This window comes from Pleurodeles waltl, chromosome 3_1, assembly GCF_031143425.1.
Source record: "Pleurodeles waltl isolate 20211129_DDA chromosome 3_1, aPleWal1.hap1.20221129, whole genome shotgun sequence".
NCBI lineage: Eukaryota > Metazoa > Chordata > Amphibia > Caudata > Salamandridae > Pleurodeles > Pleurodeles waltl.
Window position 1 is genome coordinate 670,563,046 of NC_090440.1, and position 12,791 is coordinate 670,575,836.

A 12,791-nucleotide genomic window follows, 5' to 3' on the forward strand; every position below is an offset into this window, starting at 1 on the left:
TTTCAGATTTGAACTGAATATTCTAAAAAAAACTTTGGTAATAAATTTGCATTGTCAAAAAATACTTTATTTCGGATTTTTTCATATTTAAATAGGAATTTCTGTATAGTCAATATGAAGTTGAAATTTAGCGCAATATGATATAGCCAAGGCATGTAAAACATCTTAAAATGAATATAAAATAGTTTCTTTTGTTCTGATGACGGCCCAGGCTTCAAACTGTCCCAGGGATGAAACATGTTGATTTGTTTTCAGTGGACATGGGACAAGACTGTCCCATTTAGTAAAACTAGTAAACAGTCACATTGAGTGCGCTGTAATTTAGTTTTTTTAATGGCACTAGCCCTATCCTCTACATTAGGGAAGTATTTACCCTAAATCCTTCTCACTATACTCCCTTCAACTTGTGGTATTCATTTTACTTGTGCCATGGTAAAGCATAACATTTAATTTAGAATATTATGATCCAAGAAAGCTTTGTGGGCATATGTCCCTAAACCTGTTTAATGTAATGCAGTTCCTGGATGAAGCTTCAACCAAATACCTTGATTTGGGGAGTTCTAAGCAAGGCTTGCAGTTATCCTTTTAGAAAGAAGGGATACATAGGCCTGCTTTCCATCACTCCAGTTTCAATCTGCACCTGTGAACTGGTCTGGCAATTCGGTGCATCAATGAGAGGGAGGAAGGCAGACGTTTGGAGAGATAGCAAGTAAATTGTTCATGTTCCAAAACCGACAGATGTGCAATTTGTCCTGCGGGAACTCCATCAAAATATGGACTCATACTTCATCCTCAGGGGGAACAGTCATTTCATGTTTCTCAGAGCACATTCTATCACACTTCTCCCACTATGTTAAATCCTGTGCACAACATTGGGCGGCAGAGGAGAACTGAGGGTATTTAGTAGTTTGACACCTAAATCTGAACATACCACAGCAAATTCTCAGAAAACGCAAGTTCTTAAAACATGCAACAGAGAATAAAGTGTTTCCACGATGTTTAAATAAATAGGAAACACGAGTAAAGGGACTGACCAACTAAAAACGAATTTGTAAGAAAACAAAAGTTAATCTTGGCACTGGTAGGTATGAGTGCTGTGATCCCCAACCCCTACTTAAGGGCACTGAACTGGTATTCACATCACTTAGGCCTAGATGTACCCACTTTGGCATTTCTCCATGGTTGAGAAGTGAACTGCATGTTCCACCTCTGCTCTCTCATCAGAGGAGAACCAATACCACATTACTGCACCCAGAAATAACCTGAAGCATTCATTATAGAATATTTACAGCATGGTGGATGGGTCTCGGGATCCTGCCCGGCACCTTCTGGCCCCAGAAATACACAATCTGTAAAGATATTTATAGAATATACACGAACATTTATAGATATTTATATATATATATTTATCTATATATACATATATATTTATATGTCTATCTATAGATATAGCTAGACCTATACATATATCTATATATAGAATATTCTATAGGTTATTCATTCTCTTTTATACAGTAATTCTTCCCATAATACAGAAGCACGGGGTTTTTCCCTGCACCGTGGCACACCATTATCAGAGGTTTTGCTGCTTTTAAGCCAGGACAGATAAAAGCAAGCTCAATTTGCGCTAGGTCCCCGTGCAGCAGATACAAGCCTTATTCCAGGTGCATGCCAGCTCTCATATATTAACACATTTTTTTAATACACTCTATTGTATTTTCCGTTTCAATTTTGACAACCACGGCGTTTCTTTGTCCCAGTCGCAAAATCTGCTTCGTTCACAAACGACAACCATCAACAGTTTTAACACTGACTGCACTGCCATTTGAAGATGAAGTAACGGGTGGCACAGGGAGATGTGTACCAACACAACCAGCAAGATGAGGCAGTCAGTGGCCAAAGAGGACATTAAACTAGCCAGGTGAATTTGAAGATATTGTAACAAATGCTGAGGCCGTCAGTTATCCTGTTTTTGCCATGCCATTTATTGAAGGAGGAGGGCTGTTGAAGGATGTTGGTACCCCAGCAGCAGGTTACTTGGTTACTTAGGCATGAGGGGCATCACTTAAAGGCTCCCATGTTCCTTCAAAAATAAGGCAGGCAGTTCTTTATTAACATAGGTTTACGCTTTGTCTAGGACACCATGGTACACCAATATCTAGAGCTGCAAACACTAAAAAAAAAACTCAGCAGACGCTCTCCAGCACAACAGATTGTGCGGTCACAAACAATAGAGTAAATCCTGCACTCAGCCGGACCGTCATGGCTGCCTATACATAGGTTCATATGTAAACAGGTTTGTAATTCATAGTCACATGTTGAACAGGGCTCTAGACCAGGCATAACATGCAGGGAGCAAGTAAGCTCACATTAAGGGAGTGTGATAGAGAGCACAGCAAAGTCAATGGACTTGAGGAAAGTTGCAAGAGGGCTCCTACAGTTGTGAAAGAGCTTCTTTCATCTTACAGCAAGATGCTTTGTGCATGATCTCGAAACCCAAGCAATGCAACATAGAGACAAATGGCTAATAGAATGTGTAAGAGGCTAAGTAAATGGAAATACCCCTGGTGAGGATATCTAATCAACCACTGTGATCTAAATGCTTGCTGCACACTATGATCACTGAGCTGAAAAGTTGTTTTTCATATGCTCACTTCCCAGTCACCACCAGTTCCAGAGAACATTTGGACATGGTGTGTGGGATGTGTACAGGACCTCTCCCAAACATAGAGGCCTCTGCCTCAAGAAGAGCTTGTAAGGGTAGAGAAACTTTGGGTAACATTTATAACATCAAACTACACAGCGTACAGCATGCCAGGCTCAGGTGACCACCCATGAGCATGATAACTTGAGGCACTGGTAGAAGGGTGGGAGGAGAGGTTATGAGGACATTTGCTATCTACAACACAACCAATGGCAAATGATGGACTCCTCCAGTTGAGGATCCGCAGATGAAGTGAAACCCTAGGAGCAGGCGTATCCTAACCAACACAGAACATTACCTTGCATTCATTGTAAACTGTCAGAAATGACAACAACTTTGAAGGTTCCTCCTACTGCAAGATATACTGGGAGAAACAATGTCCTGAAAAGGGAGTTTTTATCAGGGCAGAGGCAGACAGATCTTACATACTGTCCCTCTTATCCCCCCGTCGCCTTGCCTCGCATAGGGCAAAACTGAGGAATGGCCTTTGCATTATTTTCCCCTCAAACCACTAGTGATGCCCACAAGTCTTATCCATTGAGATGAAATAACTTGTATCAATGTTGAGAAGAGCTGGTATTTGGTCTATCTTCTGTATCCTAAGCCCATCTAAGAATCAGCACAACCTCAAGCACAAGTGCCAGTGTTACATTCAGGTTTTTTTGCCTCAAATTTCTGTGAGATTCATGTGCTGCGAGACAATTAAAAAAAAAAGCAAATTGTATTGAATAGACCAACCTGTTAGGTAGTTCGAACAGAAAACATCTCAGAAAATAAGGAGGGAAATAAAAAGAAAACAGAAAAATACGGCTTCACTTAAGACATAAAGCAGCTATCATCACATGCCTTACAATTGGCCAGTGGGGTCAGTATTCATAAATTTGGCTCAAGGTTAGAATATGAAAACTCACTTTACTTCAGTCTACCCAAATTTGTTCTAGAAAGTGTATATTCTATTCAGAAGCCATAAAATACCTGGCTCTTCATAATAGCTAGCATTCTAACGCTGGTCTGATAGGGTCTAAGGGCCTGATTAGGAGTTTGGCAGAGGGGTTTACTCCATCACATATGTGACAGATATCAGGTCTGCTGTATTACAATCCCATTCTAGCCAATGGAAATCATAATACGGTGGACGGGATATCCGTCACCCTCTCTTTCACAGCCATGATACCCTCAGAGTACAAAATGCGGAAAAATCTATGCTTCAGGGCTCTCTTTCCACCAGTAAGTGGAGGCACACTGGTGCATATATGTATGTATATATATATATAAAACCTAGTGGCACTTGCCACTAGGTAGTTATAGTTAGGACCTAGTTTCAATAGATGGTGTGTTTTTTGTTTTGCTTATAACTTTGGCGCTGCTTGGCGAATCTTTACAACATTTTCAGAACTTATATTCTGGTCAGTGCAGCTGCTGACTTGAAACGTTTTGGGATGATCAATCATTCATTTTTCCATAGGACGTTTGGACATGCCTACACACAAACCACTGAACGGAATTGCACCAAATTTGGCAGGAAGCTAGATCCTGTTGTGCACATCACACTTTTTGTGGTTTGGTGTGAATCCGTTCAGTAGTTTTGGATTAATTTAAGGCCAAAAAATATAGATATATAGAGACATGGATCCTCCGTGGATCCGGACCCACGGATCCCGGTCTGGGTCTGCCAATCCTTGGGAAAAGCAAGGCCCTGATTGGCAGGTGGCAGCCTGGCAGATAATTTGCAATCACCATTTTCTTCTGTCGCATTAGCTCGGGTGGGAAACTAGCATTGAAAAAACACATCAGTTGATCAGAATGAAGGTATCCTGACTCCATAGGACACATAAAGGGGTCCCTTTGGGACACCTCACGGACAAAAAAAATTGCACAATTTTTTTCCCGCCCATTCTGCAGAGCCACAGATCCACAGTTGGATCCCCGGATCCAGAAAAAAATGAATAAAAACCCATACCAATGTCATCCAAGCTCATGCTGCACATGGCTGTAGGCGATGCACAGCTTGGGTTTGGATGCATGCATGAGGGTTATATGCCGGGCCTGGCCTAACCCCTGTTGTGCACAGCTGAAGTGGTTCGGTTGTTATAGGGGTTGGCCGCACTGCGCATGGCCTTTTCAGCCTTGTTCACAATGCTGGCTGTGCTGTTACATTCACTTAAATATACAAAGTGCATACACAGTGAACATGGGAATCGGACTGCATCAGGAATCCGACTCCGGATGCCATTATTGAATATACTCCTTTCAACACATATTGTCCCTTCCTTGACAAATATATCCTCATAGAGTAAATTCACATTTACTTTCAAACTAATTAAATCCAATCATCTGTATCAAAATTCAAGTACTACGCAAAACCTTTAGAGGTGAGTCACTTGCTGCTAGAAAAAACCTGGAGGTAGTTCTTGAGAGAGGTAAGTGTATTTATAACTACGAGAATACCCTCCAATTCAGAAGTCGTCTGTGTAATTTATTAGTGATCAATTTGACATGAATTATAAGTTTATTTGAGATTGTATTATTTGTATGCGCTGAAAGATAGTACAATCAAGATTGCATGCAGATTTATATTCACCAGACACACTGTTTATTTTGTTTATTGTAGTACTCATCCTTGAATTTTATTAATGGTTGATTGGATTTAATGAATTGAAAATACATTTCAATTAACTTTATGAGGACCTATATATATCAAGGAAGGGGCATTATATGCTGAAAGGTGTATATTCAATAATTGCTCACAAAGTGTTTGATTCCTGGGGCAGTCCATTTTCCATGTTCACTGTGTATACTCTTTTTGTATTCAAGCTAATGTAACGTGGTGGCCAGCATTGTGAAGAAGGTTGAAAAGCCGAAACGCGTTGCCGCTGTTTTTGCACCTCCGCACTTTATGCAAAATAAACCTGAATTAACAGTGAGCTCTGAAGAGCCGTATGTTTACTATGAACAGTGAGAAAGGAAAGAAGATATATATATGCGCACACACACATACAGAAACACCTAGCTCACTGTACAGGCAATTATCAATTGCTTATGCATACACAGTCTCATGTTTCACTTTACAGATTTAGCTATCTGTGTCACAGTGCACACTGTCTCACACACAAAGCATGAGGTATTAATGTATGTACACAGCTCCACCTTCATAAGGTATTTTGTCTCTCTCTTTTTCATTAATTAATAAGTGCATACAGATTCATTCAGTACCTTCTGCTTTAAGGACCAGTTGCCTCACGTTGATAAAGAACCAAGGGCGTCCCAACCACAAAAAAAAACCCAGGGAAAGATTCTAGATATAACAGTAGAGTGACACAAAAAAACAGGTCAAATAGTAAAAGAAGTAAGGTAATAGTCTGCTGCCAAGATCAACCCATGCTTGTGAAATCCATGACACAACAGGGTCATACTGGTGCCTTGGGTGCCCTGCAATCTGGCCTAGATCACCCAAGCACTCTTCGGATGGGGGAATTAATTAAAGCCAAAGACAAATGCTCTCCCTCGTGCATAAAATAGGAGAGAAGTGAAAATTTAAAGAGTAGTATACTTCTTCTCCAGACTGAGTACAAGAATAAGTTACTTCTCTGCAAAATGGGTTTTGCAGCAAGGATTTACATGTTTTGTACTTGTGTGCCCCAAAGATTCCTAAGTACTGAAAGCAAGTAAATCTATTAAAATATCTTTGCAGCAAAACATCCTTTTACATCCTGAGGTGGGAGTCGTCCCCTGTGCCTTGAGAAAGTTCCAGCTCCTGCGTGAGGAAGGGCAGTCGACAAAATGGCCAAGACCAAGTGTAGAACGCTGCTCAAGGCTTCTGACATGTACGGGGCTGGACATCGATCTGCAGATGCGTTTAAAAAGTGATTGCTTTATGCCTTTATCAATCAAGCAACAGAAGTTGAGCAGCACTGCCAAGGGTATCTTTGGAATACATAGCCCTACAACCCATTTTGCTATTAAGAAGATAAATCATTCGTTAAGGGCAACATGTTCATCTCAAGGGATTACAATCTACAGCTTCTCCTCTGCCTCTGGGAACCAGGGTGTGAAACTATGATTTGGAGAAGAATGTCACTCTTCCTGCCCTGCTCACCAAAATTACGGTATAATGAAACTGCTGGAGCCCTGATATGTGACGTCCATGAAAATGGCAGCTTTCTGAGGGTATATCAGCCTTCTACCTATGAGGAAGGGATAGCCTGAAATAAGATAGTCTGAATGTGGCAATAGGCAGATGCAGCATTTACCATCTCTGAGGAAGTGATATGTTGCCATAAATACCACTAAATGTGCAAGTGGGATCTAATGTCTCCCTGTGTCCCTGGGGAAGGCTGTGGGGGTTGTAAACATTTTCCCCATGTAAGACCCCCAACCCATGCCATCAGTCCGTAACAAGAAGCTTCCAATATGTTATGACACATCCCTACATCTTGGGGTTCATGTAAAGAGAACATCATCTGAATGCACAGAAAAACACTGGTAAACAAAAACATCTGATTTTGCATTCTGCGAACTTTCACATGGACAGACATTTCCTTCTACAATAAGCAAGTGAGATCTGTGTGTGCTGTACAGTGAGGTTCTGTTTCACACCCTCATATACTATGGTTAGCTCTGGCATTTCAGAAGCGCCAACCACAATGGAGAGGTCTGTAAACATGGGAGTCTTATCTGGGATAGGCCAATTGACAGGGTCCTGCTAAAGTGGCACAAAACGGGCAGCACAAACATCTGAGCTTCTCAGTGAAGGGTAGCCACAGACGATAGATGAAAACATATTGGTCTAATGCAGAGAATAGGCAAGAATAAGAGTTGCAAAATGCAGGGCTTGGCGTCATACACACCCTGTCCCAGACTTGGGAGGGTTCATGCTGTGAATACACCATGCCAACTTGTGTCCAGACCCAAACACATCTTGGGCTTCCAAATGAGAAATGCAGTTTTCAAAAACAGAGTTGAATTGCCAATAAATAATACAAAAATAAAAAAAAAGTATGGTGCTCTGGGAGGCACGACCTGTTAGTGCAATTCTGTTCATTCAGAGACCAAAAATTCCTTCAAGAACGCAGACTACAGATACAGACCACAATGGCATCCCTGAACATTTCTTGGTGTGCAACTTCAATTCTACCTTTCTTCTTGGCAGGAGAGCATTTCTACCCCTTTGCATGGTGATTTTGTGGCATCAGAATGGGACATGAAAGAATGGTAAAAAGGTGAGCGGGACATAGATATGCCTGACCTCATGCATGTGGAAGGGGAGAACACAAGCAAGCCCAAGGTTTCCCAAGACTCCCAAGTCAGGCTTATACAGCCACTTTCTCTAGGATTCTAACTCCTAGACATTGAAGGGCCTCCATCCTGGGGCTCTCAGCACACCTTTATTTATCCACAGGGCTTTCAGAGCACCTACATCGACCTCTGGCCCTGTTTTTCTTCAGATTGCCATGCCCTGCTAGAGGGCTGAGATCATGAGGTCTTCCTGTTTGGCCTGACTGGATCCCGTATGTCCAGTAGGCGTAGAGGTCCGAATCTTGTCTGGGGCCAGACACTCCGGGCTGCTCATACCCGTCGGGGTGAGGTCCATAAGTTCCCCAGATGAGCTCAGTGGGAAGGATGGTGAGACAGAGATGCCTGAGGAAGGATCTGCTGATCCTGCAAAGACCCGGGGAGGTTTGGGCACCAGGTTGGGTTCGTACTGTGCCCGCAGCAGGATCTCTTGGTCACTGACAGACTTAGGGATCTCCCCATAATCATCAGCACTCTCAGACACCATCATGCGGTAAATGTCTTGGAAAGAGCTGCTCTTGCTGTCCAGGTTGAAGAGGCTGTCAATGAACTCTGCAAACTCCAGCACCTGGGGGCTAGGCACATCCGTCAATCGGCCATTCTGGAGAGCCAAATCCTCCCATGAAGGGTTTGGCAGTCGGTCAGTCACGCTGCCAGCCCCCTCAATGCTGCTTAGCCGCCTGGGCAACACTGGAGGGGAAGAGCCAGTGCTGTTATGCACAGGCTCAAGTGTCTGGGTATCCTGTGAATGTTTGGAGAGGCTGTCGGCTGCCAGCAGCTCCGTGCGTGAGCTGAGTGAGGGGTTCTCTTCAGGAATGGTGGGATCAATGTAGAAGCAGTGAGTCTCATCCCTTTCTAAGACCGCATGGAGGCTGGGTGACCCCCGTATGCTACGGAAGCCCGAGGAGCGGCGGGAGTCAAAGCTGTAGGTGGACTCATTGTCCGAGAGGCTTTCCATTGTGGCGAGTGGAGCTCGGCGGTCTTGCAGCGCCACTGCCAAGCGGTCCTTGGTGCCCAACAGCAGCAATTCCACAGGATCCTTGAAGACTGGTGAAAGAAGCTTAGTATCGTAAAACCCCTCCAGGCTGATTTCAGACTGTGACTTGCTCCTGAAAAGAGAGAGAAAATATATTAATTCAGAAAGCAACTGAAAGGGGCTAGAAGACAAACAATGAGGCAACCAATACATCGGCAGACAACTGTGTCGGAGGTGTATTCTGCAGACAGAAGGAAAAAGTGCCTACTTTGTACTGCTGTTCCTGCGGTCTGAAGGTCGGCTTCTTGCACCCGTGAGCAATGCTGCTCCTAATTCTAGACTAGGAGTTCCAGAGGGCATGGGCTGCTGCTGGAAGATCAACTCTGGGTTCAGATCAACTTCTGTAGGGCTCACCATTACCTTTGCTGCTGAAAGTAAGGCTGTTTTACCTTTGTTGTAATTCTCAAGGACCTGAAAAACAAGATCACATAGTTGAATTCTCCAGTGACTAGCAGGGAAGACCTAACAGGATGAAGTATGTAGTTTTTTGGGAGACTTGGCCTTTTGCTCGTATCTGATAATCTCTATTTCACAAGCCCATTAACTTGGGCAAAGATGGACCGCTCCCATTTGGTATTCTCAAATAGCAATGCCTCCCTTCCCCACATTATGCAGCAGTCAATGAAAAAGAACTCTGGGTACTGTAAAAACAGCAGCTTCATAGCAACCAACTGATTTTCCTCTTACTATCCGGAACTAATACGTTTACTTACCTGTAACAACAGTTTTGCACCTTAAAGACTTTTCTGGATTCACATGCTTTGCATTATTCCATTTAGTGGTTAGGTCTGTAAAAGTCCCTATTCCTTTTTTTCCCTTTGGGCATCGACCAGTGGATGGGTAGTGCCATCCCCCTATTATGTCAGACGCATGCCGACATTGCCAAAGTGCATGGCTGCTATCTTTAGATTTAGTTTTTACCTTTCATGATGACCTGAACTGACTTCGGGCTCATTACCTACCTGTTTCATTTTGAATTGCTCTCTTGGCCTAACCACACCTCAGCAAGAGGTGGATGAGTTGCATGTGAATCCCCAAAAGTCTTCAAGCTGGGAAACTGTTCTAAGTAAACTTTTCCTTTTCCGGGATGAATCTTTTCTGGAGTTACATACTGTGAACTGGTTACATAGCAGTATTAAAGCTGCTTGGGAGGTTGCATTGGTGTGTGTGTGTGTGGTTGCAAACAGGTTTCGCAGTATCTTCTCCACTAATTGAGGCTCTCTATTAAAGTGAATATACACACAGTGTTTCTTGTGAGGATATGGACTGATGACCATGTGGTGGCCATGCATATGTCATTTGTATCGATACATTTACTATGAAGTAAAGAGTGGCCCTTTTTTCCTGGAACAATGTGCTTTTGGTCTGCTCTCCAGCATTTCCACTCTAGATTGTAGCACTTTTGTATGGTTTGTACTATCCATCTTGCAATAGTTGCCCTTGTACGGGTGAAGCCCTATTTGCCGGTGCAAAAGAGGCAAATAATTGATTTTCTCTTCCTCTATGCTTTGTTTTCTGCAGGTAGTAAATTACACTCTCCTAACTCTAGCTTACGTTTTTGGAGGATGGAAAAAAGGCCTGGAGGTTGGAAATGGGATACAATTTTTGGGGTGGGTGGTGGAGTAAATCTCTTGCCTACTATGTGCTTTTGCCTCTGTATGTATGGTTCTGTATTGTGATTGCCTGTATTCATAGAGAAGTAATGGCAATAAAAAAATGCAGCTTTCAATGTTATAAATTGTAATCCTGATTTCTGCATGGGTTCAGAGCTCCCTTCATTAGTTGTATAAGGGCGTGATTAAGAATTCACATAGGTGTATATGCACCTACCTGTGCAGTGTAATTATTTTTGCTCTCTTTAACAACCTTTCGATCACCAATGTAGCAAACAGATTCTTCTCTGAAATGCCCCTGCTGTATAGTAGTATTGCCGATAAGTGCGCTCTAATGGATGCGTAAGCTTAGTTTTTCATCCAAAAGGAGCAACAAGTATCGACTCACAGTAGTGTTATGTGTTAGGTTAAGTGTTACGTTTTTATTCTTGTACTAGTACATAAACCATTTGGCTGCATAACTTGGTCTCCTGGCTTTCCTCAATACTTTCATGGTACGAATCTGCATGGTAAAACTAGGTGTCCAAATTCTAAGTCCACAGGAGCCATGTCCCAAGAACGAGGCTTGCTGGCTCTGGGCGACATATCCGACCCCTTTGTCTTGTTAATGGGTTCTCCGACACTTGTATAGGCATCGCTCTTTCCTGAGTGAATTTCATCAAGTCAGAGGCCCATGTTTGTTTGGTCTCATCGTCATAGTAGTCTGTTTGCAATTGTCTATCACTAATGGTATTAGTGGAAATCAGGGGAAAGTGGTAGGCAAACTCACCCGATTTCCATAGGGACGGGTGGCATGGATATCTGCATGCAAAACTTTGAAATTTTGTGTCTGCCTGTGTGGCAAACATGTCTGTCTGCAGTTTTCCTCATTCTTGAAATATTCTGTGTACCACCACCTGATGTACTTCCCATTGGTACAAGATGTTTTCTCGCCTGGTTAATCAGTCTGCTTCTACGTTTGTAGGCCTAGCAAGTGTATGGCTGTCAGTGTTATCCTTCTTTGCAATATCCATGTCTATGTGCCTTGAGCTAGTCTTGAGAGCAAGTAAGACTTGATGCCTCCCCATTTGTTTGTGTACACCACTGTCATTGTGTTGTCATGGTGTTGTCTGTTTAGATTTTCACTATTCTCAATGTGATGTGTTTGTGAAAGGCATTTAATGCTAGGAAGATCGTCTTGAGCTCCATCACATTTATGTACTTCATAGCCTCTTCCTACATCTGCTCCCCACCCTATGAGATACATCTGTCATAGTGGTCACAGAGGGGAGTTGCTGCTTGAATGGTCTGCCTACTGTAAGATTATCTACTTCCCACAACTGTATGTAGTTCTATAGCTTTGCTGTAACAATCACTGGATTGTCCAAACCCCCTTGTTGATTGCAGCTACTAGTTCTGCAGCTGTTCTTTGACTCGTATGGAGTCGGGCGAATGGGATTAGTGGAATACATGAGGTCACTTGGACTGGTTTCATATGGAGTTTGGCGAACCGTATTCGTGGAAAACATGAGGTCATCAGACCCAGCAATTTAATCAGAATTCTCACACTGAGAGACTGTCCCTCCTGGTAGCAGTGAACTTGCTCTATCAATAACATCATCCTCTTGTGTTATCAGGAATGCTTTAGCTTTCAACAAGTTCACTGTAGCTCTCATAAATACTCTCACCCTCTTGGGAATAGTAAAAAAAATTATTGATGTTCAGAGAGAAATCTAGATGTTTCGGTACCGACTGCTTGAGCTGACCTTAATCAGCCAGTTATGGAGGTTGGGGTACACCAATATCCCCCTGCTTTCTCAAATGAGCGGATACAAGTGAAAAAAAAAATTCTAAACGCCCCTGGTGCTCACTTTATTCAAGCCCTTTAAATTTGTGATGGGAGATGCTTACCACAAACCTTAGATATTTTGTGTGCTTGTTATTCATCTGAATATTAAAGTAGTCGTCCTTGAGGTCTATGGTTGCTAAATAGTCTCCTTCCTTTAGAAGTGGGATGACCTCTAGTAGTGTAATAATTTTGAATTGCTGCACTCTGATAAGCGTATTTAGGAATCTGAGGTCTAATGATGGCCCTCAGTGTCAAGTTCTGCTGTGGAATGAGGTTGTGCTTTCGCTTTATTACCTTATCCCTTTTGTAGGAGGCCTT

The 12,791-nt window shown here is 42.7% G+C and overlaps 1 protein-coding gene across 1 annotated transcript in view; it reads right to left on the reverse strand.

Moving 5' to 3' along the window:
* Positions 1-8,018: 8,018 nt before the first annotated feature.
* Positions 8,019-12,791, reverse strand: part of DAGLA (diacylglycerol lipase alpha) — a 258,639-nt gene continuing 253,866 nt past the window's right edge. The window contains exons 19-20 of the mRNA XM_069223236.1: positions 9,241-9,443; positions 8,019-9,105 (exon numbers count right to left, since the gene is read on the reverse strand). Of these exons, the coding sequence (XP_069079337.1) occupies positions 8,163-9,105; positions 9,241-9,443 (1,146 nt within the window). The 3' untranslated portion in view covers positions 8,019-8,162. The remainder of the gene's footprint in view (positions 9,106-9,240; positions 9,444-12,791) is intronic.